The following is a 14,700-nucleotide window of genomic DNA, read 5'->3' as shown; positions in this document are numbered from 1 at the left end:
TCTATATTTCCAATAAACACACATATACACATATATCAAAACTTAATATAGAGAGATATCAAGTTTGATCGTCAATGAATTATTTCTCAGGAAATACCAGTTACAATGATTTCATATGTACATTTGCTTTATTAAAATTATGGCACTTAATATAACAGCAGAAATAATTACATGGCTTCACATCCAGAAGCAATAGAACCATGGAGGTGCAAACATTCCTTATTACCAATAAAAGTAAAAAAGTTTAATGTTCCCTAAGCCCTTAGTTGCATAAAATATTATATTTAGCATCATTGACAGCCAACACACATATATAAACTAATTATCATTACCTTTCATTTACATTCTGTGAAATATGTTAAAATACCTATAGTAGGACATTTAAACACAATAAAAATTAACTGTCAGTTCTGAATCATTCATGGGGAAAATACAAGCTGATAATTCCTCTTTTATAAACTACTGGATATTGTCACAATGATTTTACAGTTTTTCAGTATTTTCCAAGTAAAATCCAAAAGGCTCTGCTAAGTTCCACGTTGAAAGACAAAATATTTAACTGCAGCACCATTGGACAACAAACGATTGCATCCTGTTCAACCACACTACATAAACTATGTCATCTGTGGAAAACGTACAAACAAAGCAAATGTTCTAACAGTCGATAAATACTGTTTTGGCAAGCAGTTCTTGGAAGCAATATTAACATCTGGTGATAAGAACTGTCGCAATTTTGAGTTTTCCATATGCTATCTTCATGAAAGAGGAAACCTGTAAACATAAGGTGTAAAAACATTTAAAATAAGGATGTAAAGTGCACTCAGTGCACCCTAGGAAGTACTATCTGCCTATTCCTAATCAAGTAATATTCAGGATTAAAATACGGCACATTTTTAAAATGTACTGAATATTTAAGATGTAAAATTGCAACAAATTCATAATCAGATCCAGCTGATAAGAAAACAGCACATCCAAGAGATACACTTAATTAAATAAATGATCAAATCCCAAGACTGAATTCCCTGTATTTGTTTAAATCAATGATATTCCAGTGTTTCACTAGCCCCTTAAAAATACCATGTTAGAAACATAAAACTAACTTCATCCTAACCAGAGACTCTTCTCTAACAAGCTGCTAAACTTTGGTTAAAGTGCAGTTCAATACTGTGCCATCCCTGCCATTCAACTACATCTGGCATCTTTCAGTTCACCACCATCTTAAAAATAATTTCCTTTTAGATTCATTCAGTCAAGATCCTCTATTGATATTCACATTCAAGACAACTCCAAACGTCTTCCCGAACCATCTGCGACGTGCTTCACAGTTCCTAAATGAGTGGCAATGAAGCTCAAGGAAGGACAGCAATTCATATTTGTGCTATAACACATTCAAGATCTAACTACTTTTTCTTTACTTTCACACTTTTTGTTGTATAAAATTTTCAAGTTTTATTATGATACAGGCAGTGCATTCCATCACCCTCATAGCAACCTCAGAAGTGAACCTGTCGTTCGGAATCTGTGGGAAAGGAAGCAAATCGGGATATCTCGTTTTCAGACTGTCTACACCATAAGCTTCCAATGTGTGGACGTCATTTGTCAGTCCTTCCAGCTGCTGACTATATTCCTCTATTTTTTGTGCAAGTGCAGTTGGCTTTACATCTTTATCAGACTTCCCCCTCACAGCGTAGTCAGCAGCAATCAAAGCTAATTTGGTAGAAAGGTAACATTTAAAGCACACCCATTCATTGGCATTTTTATGAAGGTCATTTCTGGCAGCTGAAAAATTTGCTCTGGCTTGTCTCAACCACCTGCGTGCTTCAACTGGATTACCAACTGATTTGAAAGTGGGAGGGACAAAGAACCGTTGAGAGTAAGTCTGTCCAGCCGAAGGTGGGCATTTTTCTTTATTTTGTTGTTGCCTTTCAGATTTATGACTTGTTGCTTCTTGATTCCATGAAGTATAAAATCTTTGAAATGAATACTTGTCTGACTGAAATCGGGATGCTGAGGTTGAAAACGTCCGCCTTGAGGCTCTGTCTGCATTTTGATCTAGAAAAGCCTGTTTCTCTAATCTGTTAATTTCATTCTGCAAATGTTTAAAAACTTCATTAGCAATGTCATGATTCTCCGGATTTTTGTCAGGGTGCCATTTCAAATATAACCGTCTAATTATCTTTTTTCTTTCAGATTCTGGAAGCTTCCAAGCTTGCTCTACCACTGTTGTCACTTCTTTTAAAATTTCTGGTAAAGAATTCACCTTGAGCTTTTTGGGGGAATGGTGTTTCGAAGATGAGGTCTTGTGGCCCTCTTTACTAGAGAAAAGAGGAGGAATGTTTCGTACACCAGGCGCTAGGAACTCTGTAGGGCTGGTTGGGGTAGAAGGGGCACTGTCTCTGCTTTGAGAGCTTTCCTCAGGCCTTGAAAACTTATACAGATCAAGAGAGCTAACTATTTTATATTCACTATAACCAATATCAATCTGATAGATCTTTCCTAGAAAACTAGAATTGTCAGCATCTTCTCTTTCAACTTCTTGTACAATAATTGCATACGTATATGTTGGCTGGTACGTTCCATAGATATCACCACCTTCAGCATCAACAAGGTACCCAACATATTCACCTGGGTAGAAAACATTCATTGGATCCATGAGCAGAGTATAGTGAATTTCAGCAGGTATTGGAGTGCCAGGCATTGGAAGTTCAAGTTTTGATGTTTCCGAAGAGTCATATTTCACTCCTAAACTATCAAGTTTCTCATTGATTCTGTAAATATCATTGCATCCTAGCATAGCAATTAAATATGAAGTGTCAGAAATCAAATTGTCAGTCGCTGACTTAAGTGTCATTGCTAATGCTAGTAGAAAATTAATGTCCTTACTGTCCGAATGTTGTATGTAGAGCAGGATGACAGCATTACCAAATCTCTTTAAAAAAGCAAAAGTTTCACTTCTACTGTGGGGAATAGGATTAAATCCTTTAACTCTTAATGTTGTTTGAAGCTTTTCGAAACAGGACACTTTCAATCCTTCTCTTAGGGCTTTGCAAAGTCTTATGGCTTTTTCTTCATTGGCCAGGAAAGCATTATCATTTTCATGCTTCATAATTCTAATAAGTCCTGTAATAAACTGTTCAGAAGACAAAAGTAACTGCAGTCTTCCCTGAAGAGAACACAAGGCTCCAAACTGACAAACTTTGGGTGTTTCTTCGTCTAACTGCTCTTCAAGTATACTGCTCAATAATCGAGGTCTGAGTTTTTGAGGAAAAAGCATTATCAACTTAGTATGAAATCCGTGGTCTTTCCCTAAATAGCACTGGCTCAGATCAACCAACATCTGCACACCAATATTCCCCTGGATTCTACTTTTGTAATGTGGTGCATCATCAAACACTAAGATGCTGGACTTGACCAATCTACCATCCTGGCTTGGAAGGTAAAGAGCAAGGTCACGTACATTCTCAAGATCACTCCTCACCTTGACTGAATCATTTTGTAGACTCTTGAACAAGCCAGAAACTACTCTCTTAACCGTACGCATTTCATTAGGATCTAACTGTTTTCCTTCAGAACTTTTGAATATGCGGCTCAACACTTCAACATATTGCTTAGTTGAAATAATATCTTCAGTACCTAAATGTTTGAATAACTGATGAAAGGTGCCAAGTTCTAAAGGCAGTTTGTACAAATAAGGTTTAAAATCAGATTCATATTCTAGATTTATGACTACCTCTTCAGGCTTCAGAAGTTTCCAACCATCTTCTACCATCACAAAAGCAACCCCCCGCAGCTGAAAACGAAACTCCCTTTTTTCTGCACTGAGAAATTCATATATGCTCCTTAAGACCTTTGCTCTAGTTTTAACCATTTCTTCATCCAAAGTTGTAATGTTGCATATGTTTCTGCAGTTATTAATGACCTTATCAAGAGGGGGATCCAGGTTAACATTAAGCATACTTAAGACTTGTTCAAGCTGTTCTTGTGGACCAAGGTCACTACCTTCCTGTTCTTTGATACTCAAGGGTGTGGCTTTCTCTGGAAGTATAGGGCAGGAGGTCCATAACAGCTGAAGCACATCACATTGCTTGAATTTTGGGTTCACCTGTGCTCCATTGAATTTTATTAGAGGAAGTGTTCCATTTACCTCTTGATATTGAGGGTGAAATCTAATGAATTCAGCAGGGGCCCGCTCAGGACATAAGAATGGTATTAAAGACAGTTCTTTCAAAAAATTCCCAGATAACAAATCCATTCGTTCTTGGAATATATGATGGAGAAGAATATCAACTGTATTTTGCAGTGTTTCTTTAGACCAGTTTTCTGTATTAGCTCTCACACTGATTTCCTTAGCAAACTGTAACAACTGCTGCTGAGAAAGTATGTATTTTAGTCCCATATTTCTTAAGAATTCCACCCAGGAGGTCATAAATGCAACTTGATTTTTGGGTTTTATAAGTTGTTCCAATTTTTTAAAGAAGTCCTTAGGAATAAATAATTTTTCAGGAAGCATAACTTCAAAAACTCTCACAGTTCTATCATAGAAATATTTTGCTTGCTTCAGTCGACTGTTAGCATCATAGATTATCAGTAAACTTTCCAGTTTTTCAAAAAGTTGTTCCTTGATCTCTGACAATTCCTCAATATTTGATAATCTATTCTTAAGATAGATCAAATGTTCTAATTTTGCATCATATGAGAGGTTTTCAATTTTTGGTAAGAGGTGTTTCAAATACACCTCTAGATCATCTACAGGTACACAACCAAGCACCTCATATAGTTCTTTTAAGTGTATTTTTTCTTCAAGAAATGCAGATGATGATGATTGTGTCCATTTTTCCACTTCAGCTGAAGGAATATTCTTTGTAAGTACATAACTTGTTCCAAATTTGGCAATGCTCATGTAACGACCACTGATGGATTTGTAGCATGGAAGTGACTTTAAAATTTTTATGTCATCTTGGGACATCAAGTGACTCAAATTGCAGTTGAAATACATCAAAAGTGCTTCAAAGTCATTTTCTACTAGTTTTTCAGTTCTAAATGTTGATGTTTGAACCATATAATGTACAGCCCTCAAAATGCTTGTGGGGCTCTCTATGTTTGCTGTGTGACATGACAGCAGAGGAACAAATGCACTGTCTTTTGAACATATTTTGTTCAAAGCGAGCTGAATACAGCCAGCTTTCATGAGAGCATGAAAGACTTTATCACTTTGGGCATTTGGAAAGACTGCAATGTGCATGAGGCTTAGAGGAAGCAGAACATCCCCTTCAGGAACTACAAGCTGATTGGCTGAAACAGTAAACTTTGTTCCTGGAAGCAATGCCCAGTCTTTTAGGGTATCAACAACAATGTCAAATGTTGGTTTTGTTTCTTCTTGATCTTCTTTCACACTTACAGATTCACTGATAAAGTGCCAAGCATTCTTAAGCCAGGACTCACTTGCAAAATTATCTTTCCACTTTGTACAATTTTTGGTCTTATATTCTCGAGGCAATACAGAAGACAACAAATCAGCAAAGGTGGAAATGTCAAACACTTTTGCAACCTCACAGTTCAATAAAACATTACTGTATTTCAAATACAATGTATTCATGAACAAGTCTTTGCGGGATGGAATCAATTCATGGTATGTTGTTAGAAACTTGGGTCGTTTTGCATCAAAAGTTTGCAAAACACTGTCCAGTGTAATGAGAAGAGGAAGTCCCTCCACTTCCATCTCATTTTCCTCTGCATCCTTAAAACAATAATCAACTAAAAGTTTTAAACTATGAAAAAGTTTTAGGTTCGTCTGCTGGAGACGACAAGGCAGCTTCCCAATATGGCAATTAGTATCAGGAGAGGAAAATGTCATTAAAAAAGACCTCACGTCAGCAGGAGTCACATAACTAACAGGGATATCTGCATCTATAAGACAGTGGTACAGATTAGCAGTTTCATCACAGTTGTAAACCAAGTTGAAACCAATTTCTAAAAGTAGGTGTTTCAGTCTATAGACATTTTCTGCTACTGTTTTTCGTGTTGTGATATTATAGTCTGCATTTTTAAGGTGTTGTAATTCATCCTGCAGTAAATTGTCAAAAAATGGTCTAGTTTTATTTGAAGTAGACATATTAATCCAAGTAATTAGAACTGCAGAATGCAAATCAGAGCCATCAATATTTGGAGCCCGTACAACAGGTAAAAGGCGTTTCATATCTTCATGAATGCAGCTATAAAGTGCTTTCACTAGACAATATAAATCTGGCTGTAGATCAAGCCTGTTAACTGGGAAAAATGATAAAAACTTCTTTAAAGTGTCCTTTACAACATGAATAGGAGTGCTCTGTAAAACTGATAATGTTGGGTCAGAACCAGGGAAGTATCGCTTTTTTAACTGGATTAGTAATTCAACATATGCAGGGGCTATTAATGCTGTCATTAAGCTGTTATTCCAGTCACTTCGAACACCAACTCCATTATCATCACGCCACAGATTTCTTCTGGCCGAATCTAGAGCAAAGTGGCCATTCATATGAAATGGTAATCCTGTCTCTAAAGAAAGCGGCAAAAAACAGAAGGCTCTGTGGGGTTTTTTATAGTTGTGAGTAATGCAGGCAGCCACTCCACCCCGTGGGAAGAGAGTAATATCTTGGTTCTTGTGAGCTGATATAACACTCTTAGATACTTTTTCCATACTTGAAAAACCTGATCTATTACAAATTAGCCATGTAGTAAGATTTCCTTCAGAGTCCTCAGTATCCATAGTATAGGTGATCTGTTGAACTGGTATGTCTTTGAGCTGTCTCTTTTTAGTAACACTGTCAATTACAGATGCATGAAATTGTTTCCTTTTCAATCTGTCTCCATCAGTGACTTTGCCCTTTACAGAATAAAGCACATTTAAAGCTCCACTAGTTTTATCTATTTCACAAATAGAAATTTTTTCCATGTGATTAAGAAACATTAAAAGTTCTGCCCCATCTGATCTCAATTTGTCCAATAGATTCTGGACCATTCTGTCTGATGATGGTACTGAAGAAATTTCTGAAACTTTTGCCATTTCTGCATTACGAAGAGGGAATCTAAACATTGTGCAATTATCCAGTTTAAAGTGGGTCCCCAAATAAAGATCCAGAACATCTGAGAACTGTGTCCTGAAATCTGCATCCAAATCTCTAAACATGCGTCCAGGACTAATGGATGTGGCTCCTGGTGCGTATCTGGCATGAGGATCAAAAATGCACAGGATATCATTGCCAGAAATAAAAGAAGGGCAATCTGTAATGTGATACACAGAATTGAATCCTATTCCATACTGCCCAGTTTTATAAGGATTTCCTTCTTTGGTGCCTTTTCCAAGATTCTGAATTCCTCTGACATCGTCTTCTGTAAAAGGTTGGTTGTTATACACACAAAGTGCGGGCCCCTGCAGTGGGGCCCACTTATCATCAAATATTCTATCCACTGGATGCTGTCTAGGATCAAACACAAAACAGATTTCTGTGGCCTTTGCATCATCAGCATTTTGAAGAAGTTCTTTCAACATTTCCTTTTCTGAAGGATAGGCATTAAGGATACTCTTAATTCTGCTGGTGAGTTTTTCTTTCTGTCCAAATTCCGTGCCAAGCGTTGTGAAGCAGATGTTGGATGCATACCTTTCTAAGGCTTTATGTCGCTTTGGTACTGCTCCTAGCTTTACAGCCACTTCCCTGGGTATGTCAGCATGACAGTACTTCACAGTGCTATCCTTTACTTTTATCCAGGGACAGTCATTGTAGCATAAAGACTGAGCAGGAAGAAGCTTGAGATTAGTATCTGGCAATAATATTTTGCCATAATTTTTCTCACAAAATTCTTGTTTCTTTTCTCTAATGAGACTCCATATTCCTTCACTAATTATTCGCCGACAAAGCTGAAAATTCTCTTCTGTTATTTGCTTTGTTCCCCTTTTTTTATCAATGGATTCCAAAACAAGGGCAAAATCTTCAACAGTAAATGACTGTCGTACACCCACACCTTCAAAAAGTTCACGGAAATTATTTTTATATTTATTAGGCAATTGATAAAGGTATGGTGCTGCTTCAAAATTCAAATGAAAAGCAACTTTTTCTGAGTCAACATATACATTCTCAACTAGAATGAAGCTAAAGGGTTTTAATTTTTCAACAATTGATAACTTAGTGGTTTCATTTTGCATCATTGCTTCATGAAGGTATTTGTAGCAAGCATTGGTAATATTCTCTTGGTATAATGTGATTCCATCATTAACTGACTTTGCAACTTCTTTCAATTGGTTTACAACCAGGTCAACTGTTGGCTTCCTGAGTAATCCCAAAAACTCCTTAACAGCTAATGGCACTGAACCACAACCTCTGAAGGAATGGGAGTTTTCATTTAGAATGGGCTGCAAAAGACAAACTACATCTTGATGCTCAGCCGTATAAAGGTCAGTTGCTGCAAACATTGTTTCAGGCTTAAAACTGTTACCTTTCCAGTCCAAAGAAAAACCTGCTGGTTTTGTCAGAAATGGAAGGAAGGGGATTGTTTGATACTTTGCAGCAAAATCCTTTGCTCTAGGGTCCCTTATTTTTAGTTTTTCATCAATAAGACTTAATAGGATACTACTTCTTAGACAAGCAGCAGCATGATCACTTTTATTAATTTCAGTTATTGACTCTGCACGTTCTAGCATGTCATCCCATAAAATATCATCTTTTGCCATACCTAACTGAACTAGTTTAATCAAAATAATAGGATTAAGATAATCCTGAGTCGAACCATAAGGAAATCGTCCATCTTTAGTATCAAATAACTTTGCAACTCGTCCTTCAGGGTGAATTAATCTTGATGGTAAAACCAAAGGATGTCCCTCCAAAGAGCAAGGAATACATGGAGTAACACGAAGAATTCCTGAGAATTCATCAACTTTTTCATTTAGAACAAAATTCATTAAAGGGTCTCTGAGTTCTGATTCAATTTCTTGAATATTTGGAAAAAACACTTCTGAAAAAAACTGTTTCTCTGAAAATGTATTTTCAAGCAGTATCTGTTTGCAGCCAGCTTCTTCAAATCCCAATTTTACTGAAGAAGGAAGTTCAACCGCACAAAGGTTTTTTGACCCAGTCTTCTTGAGGTATTTCAAAAATATCTTGAAGGCTGCTGAACCAACATCTTTTCTTTTAAGTATAGAGTCATCTAGAAATCTCACATTCTTCATGGAAACCCATGTAGATCCATCAGAGAAGACTCTGGTCAATTCTTTCCCTTTTCCATGAGCTATATCTTCATAAAATCCTTGACAAATTACAGAAAAATCATCATGAACTAAATTGGGATCAGGCCACACAGCATAGTAAGTATAATCCATTAACTCCCCACTGGTGGCCAGGTCACGTAGGACACTGAGTGCCTCTAAATAAGCTTTCACAATAACGTGTCTCATGAAGGTGGTATTCCATCGTCCTTTTGTATCTGTCTTCCAGATTTCTTTTCTATTGGAAGTTACAGCAAAGCACCCATTGATGTGAACTGGCAGTCCTGTTTTTATTCGTAAAGGTAAATAGCAAAACACCTCTCCAATGTGTGGTTTCACAGCCCACTTCTGGTCCTGGACTTCAGAGAGCAGAACTCCTACTGCCCCACAAGGAACCAGCCCTAGTCTTCTTCCACTTTCATTCATAGAAAACTTCAGAGCCTCTCCTGTATCCATGCAGGTACATATAAGCCATGTGGTGCACTCTACTGTTTTTTGTGGCAACTCATCTGATGGCTTTTTTGATTGGCCAGATTTAGCCATTTCAAAGAGAGCAGCTGGGTCATCATCTGGACCTCTAAAAAGTGGTGACTGTAAGTCAGCAATCCTTCTGAACACATGGTGAAATTCTTCAACAGTGATCTGAAGAATGCAAGATGACTTTGGCGCATCAGCAGGAGGCTTTTTATTACTGCTGCTGCAAGTTTTCATGAGCTCAGCAGCTTCTTTTAAAACACTTATGAAAGGTGCAGTCAATGCTTTGGAAGAGCAGAATGTTTTTTTAATTATTATTGTATCTTGTGCTAAGCTGGGATTGCTTTCCTCGATTTTCAAGTACTTCAAATACATTGAGTTTACACTCTGAGTAAAAATGATAAGCCTGTGTCCACAGAGACTAAATTCATCCACAAGAGAGTAAATATCTGCTGTATTATAGCAGGTATTACTAACTTCACTCACTTTTGCTTCCTGCTGAGTTCTGAAGGACAGCCGGAAAAGAGTTCCACTGTAGCTGTAAGGTGTTTCTACAGTCAAGGGTAACTGACAGCCAAACACGTCTATAAATGGTTTGAACTGATTAGGAAATTTCCTAAGTCTTTTCTGTTGTTTACTCCAATTAATTTTGATCCCAGGATTAGATTTGTCTTTAATGTGTTTACTGATATGGTTTATGTTTGGATCAAACATTATCATGAATTCTCGACTCATAATGATGGGAATGTCAGTAATATGATACACAGAATTAAATCCAAGACCAAATTTCCCAACTTTGTCAACTTCTCCTCTTTTTAAAGATTCTCCTAACCTAGTTATGTTCACAAAATCTGAATCTGAGAATTCAGAATTATTGAATGACCACAAAGCAGGCCCATGACAAGCTGCCATCCCTGGGTCCAGGAGATTCTCTCTAATGTCCATATTTCTTCTCATATCAATCATGAAACTGCATTCTGTTGCATTTGCATCATCAGCATTTTGAAGTAGTTCTTTAAAAATATCTGAAACTGAAGGATATTCTTCCAGAATATTTTTAATTCTTACAGTAAGTGGCTCTCTTTGTCCTGACTGCTCAAATCCCATGTTTTCAGGATTGATCAATCTTGTACTAAGACATGGGACTTTCAGCCATTCTGCAGTTTTCATGGGTATGTCCTCATGCACCAAAATGATTGGTTCCACTGAATCTTCCAATAAGTCATTAAGGTCATCAACTTTGATGTCACAATAACAGCATTCATGAATTGGCTTCATGATTAGTTTAGAAGGGTTTCTGTTATGATGTATAGGAACTGGTGTGTTGGGGCTTACTGGAATCTGATTGCTATATAACCATCTGATAATAGTCAACATAAGATGAAGATTTTGTTTGCTTTCCTGTTCACTGAGATCTTGATCACTTTTGAGATACACCTTCTGAATAACCATGGATATATGATCTGATGTCAGCTCCTCTATTGAACCACAGACCTTAAACAGTTGGTGGAATTTTGCCATGGTTTTAGGTACACTATGCAAATAAGGCTGAAGGTCAAGATCATGGAGTGGCTTTATCACAGCTTGGGCAAGGGGACAAAATTTTTTGCCAGTCCAAACCCATGGAAATTTTAAGGCTCTGAAAGCATCCTTCCCTTCATCTAAATGATCATGCATGAATCCATAAATTTCAAGCAAAATATGTTGGAATTGGTAGTAGTCTTCATCACTAAAAGTTTTCGAAGTATACCAATCAACAACAATTTTAAAGTGCTTTAAGACAGCACTGATGCTAGGTTTTGTGAAGATACCTAAAGCTTTTTCCAAGTTTATATGGATACTTTCAACAAGAGGAAGTGCTGAGCCAACCAGAATCGCATGGGCTGCATCACACATATCTGGTGGTGCACAGAGACTGCACAGATCCCCTTTCCACACTAAAGAGCCTGGGTAATTCGGAGGCCTTTTCTTGCAGGCGGGAGCCCACTTAATTTTCTTCAGTGCCATCTTCCCCTCAGACGACTGCAGCAGTGCGTGATTCTTATTTAAGACCAGTAAGAGTGTTTTGGCTTTCTTTGTAAGCACCTCCTGATTTGGACCAGCACTGACCTGTAAGGCTTCAATTTTTTTTGCCACTTGCACCACATCTTTTTCTTTGAGACTGGCTTCGTTTTTCAAACCAATCTGTCTTAAAGAGTGAAGAATATCTGGTGAGGTAAAAACTGAAGGTGGGAAGCAGGTTTCTTCTTCATTATAAAAGAGATCTTTTAGTACTTCTATATCAGGATCAAAGAGTTCACTGGCTGATACCATTTGTCCCTGTGAAACCTGAATGAATTTTAATGGTATTAACCAATCAAGCACATTTGGATTCTCATTTTTAAGAGAGGATAGATTCTCAAGGATCCATAACATAAGACGTGTTATCTCTTCATGTGAATAAAACTCATTTTCAATGTCTTTTAAAACAAACTTTAAGCAGGTAGTGGTCTTTAACTTCTCGATTTTCAACATGTTTGCCAAGAGAATAGTAGCCTCATCACTGCTGTCTATCACTGGAACAGAGAGGCGCAGATCTGGAGGAAGCTTGGCAGTATGGTGCAAGACTTTACAACCTTTCAGTTTTGTGTAAGAGGAAACCCCCTGACCAGATGAATGGTTAATTCTCTTGAATATTGTTAATTCCTGAATTATTCTTTTCTCCTTTTCACTGCTATCCGTTAAGCTGGCTAGGAACTTCCTCAGGGCATCTTTGTGTGTTGGAAGCAGCGAGGCTACCTGATTACACAGTTTCTGCAATGGCATCTTCTCCATTATCTGCAAAACAGCACTTGGTGATGGCGAATGAATGTATTTTTTAATAAGTGGATGTTGTATGGAGGCATCTAATTTTTTAAGGACAATCCCTCCAAGTTTTTGTACAATGTCAGCTAAAAATTCTGGAAGCTGTACTTCAGATTCATCATCTAAAATGACTACTGATGGAATCCTGAGTCTAATGAGCTCCACACATGTCTGACCTTCTTCAAGTGTAGTTCTGGGTATAAGTGGCATCTCATCAAATAAAGTCAAATTCTCTGAAAAATGTATATAGAGATTCTTCCAAACCATTTTAAGCCATGAAACAGGTGGATGATTTCTGTCTTCATCCAGTGGGTACCACTGAACAACCAGGTCTCTGCCAGGCCAGAGTGTGTTCATGACTTCCTTGATAAGACGTGCAAATCGTTCTTGATTTAGAAGCTGCAGTTGAGTGCATGGTCTTCCTGAAACCATATACAGACACGTTATAAATATGTAATTCTACTATAACTTATTTAGCTTTCTATTTCCTGCAGATTAGATAGTACCAGAAAGTTATTTTGAGAGTTTTAAGTACACTGTAAAAATGCAAAAATTCAGCATAACTGGGCTAAAATGCTTTTTATATAATAGAGAATCTATTTTTATAGATCCATTTTTATAATAATCTAAAGGAGAAATAATTCTCTCTGGAAAGTGCTTATTTTAAATAAACATATAAAATGGCCTGGTCAGTGTGGCTCAGTGGTTGAGCATCGACCCATGCACCAAGAGGTCACCGGTTCGATTCCCAGTCAGGGCACATGCCCAGGCTGTGGGCCAAATCCCCAGAGGAAGGGGGTGCATGCAGGAGGCGGCCAATCTATGTTCTCTCTCATCGATGTTTCATCTCTCCCTACTTCTTCTTTCCTCTCTCTAAAATCAATAAAGTAAAAAACAATTTTTAATGTATTTTAAAAATTATTCTATAATGTTCTACAAATGGAATCAACATGAAAAATAAGTTTTAGTGATTGTTTGTCCACAAATAGTAGTACCAAAGAAAAGTAGATAAAGCTTAAATAAGTACCATTTTATTTAGGGGTAATTTATAAGCAAACCCAACATGAATTTCTTTTGTTGCATGTTTGCAGAAGCCATACAGCTACACCAGATAACAAGGGCCTGAAATAAAAACATAGAGGTTGGGCCCTGGCCGATTTGGCTCAGTGGTTAGAGCATCGGCCTGCGGTCCAGAGAGACCCAGGTTCGGTTTCCGCTAAGGGCATGTACCTTGGTTGCAGTTTGTCCCCGGCCCTGGTTGGGTCATGCGGGTGGCAACCACTCGATGTGTCCCTTTCATGTCAATGTTTCTCTCTCTCTCTTCCTCTCTCTCCCTCCCGCCCTCCCGCTCTATCTGAATAAAGAATGGAAAAATGTCCTCTGGTGAGGATAAAAAAACAAAACAAAAAAAAATAGAGGTTGGAGTCCCAGTCTCAGTTGACTAACACTTCCTAAAGCTGAGACAGCAAGGAGACGTACAGTTTCCTCTCAACCACTAATATATGTGTCACTTAATCTTTCTGGCACTTGCATGCTCTCATCTCCAAAAAGGATGAGGATGAGGTTCTAGGTCTCAAGACCGCTCTATAGCCCTGGCCAGTGGGTCTCAGTTGGTTGAGAGTCGTCCCAAGCACCAAAAGGTCATGGGATTCCTGGTCAGGGCACATGACCGGGTTACAGGCTCAATCCCCAGTAGAGGGCATGTAGGAGGCAGCTGACTGATGTTTCTCTTTCCCTCCCTCCTTCCCTCCCTCCCTCCCTCTCTCTCTCTCTCTCTCTCTCTCTCCACCTATAGGTATGTATTTGCCTATATAGAGAAATAAAAAGCATCTCAAATTCAATCCTATGGAAAACTAACATCATTTTCTCCCTATGTACATGCAATTTCTAAACTCTTCAAAGATTAATTTTGAAAAAAGATTTGAGGGCACCGCTCAAGCCCTTGAGATTTCTGTCTACCATGATATTTTAACCAAGGAAGAAGGCCCCTGCTTCTCAGTCCTACACATCAGGTAACTGCACCTTTGCCAAAAAATTTGTGTTACAGTAGACATTTTTATTTTTTTATACATGCCCCTAGCGGGAACCGAACCCGGGGCTCTCTGGTCCGCAGGCCGACGCTCCAACCACTGAGCCAAACCGGCCAG

General features: G+C 38.0%; 1 protein-coding gene across 7 annotated transcripts in view; it reads right to left on the bottom strand.

The window, feature by feature from the left end:
• Nucleotides 1–109: 109 nt before the first annotated feature.
• Nucleotides 110–14,700, bottom strand: part of SACS (sacsin molecular chaperone) — a 49,183-nt gene continuing 34,592 nt past the window's right edge. For 6 of the 7 annotated variants that reach the window (XM_036249597.1, XM_036249598.1, XM_036249601.1 and 3 more), the window contains one exon: nt 119–12,975. In XM_036249597.1, coding sequence (XP_036105490.1) covers nt 1,418–12,975 — 11,558 coding nt within the window. In that variant the 3' untranslated portion in view covers nt 119–1,417. Of the gene's footprint in view, nt 12,976–14,700 lie in introns of all 7 variants that reach the window. The other variant, XM_036249603.1, reaches the window with a different exon arrangement.

The sequence above is a fragment of the Molossus molossus genome, unplaced genomic scaffold (assembly GCF_014108415.1).
Source record: "Molossus molossus isolate mMolMol1 unplaced genomic scaffold, mMolMol1.p scaffold_m16_p_9, whole genome shotgun sequence".
NCBI lineage: Eukaryota > Metazoa > Chordata > Mammalia > Chiroptera > Molossidae > Molossus > Molossus molossus.
The sequence above is the reverse complement of the archived record's forward strand: the minus strand, read 5'-3'. Positions and strand labels throughout refer to the sequence as shown.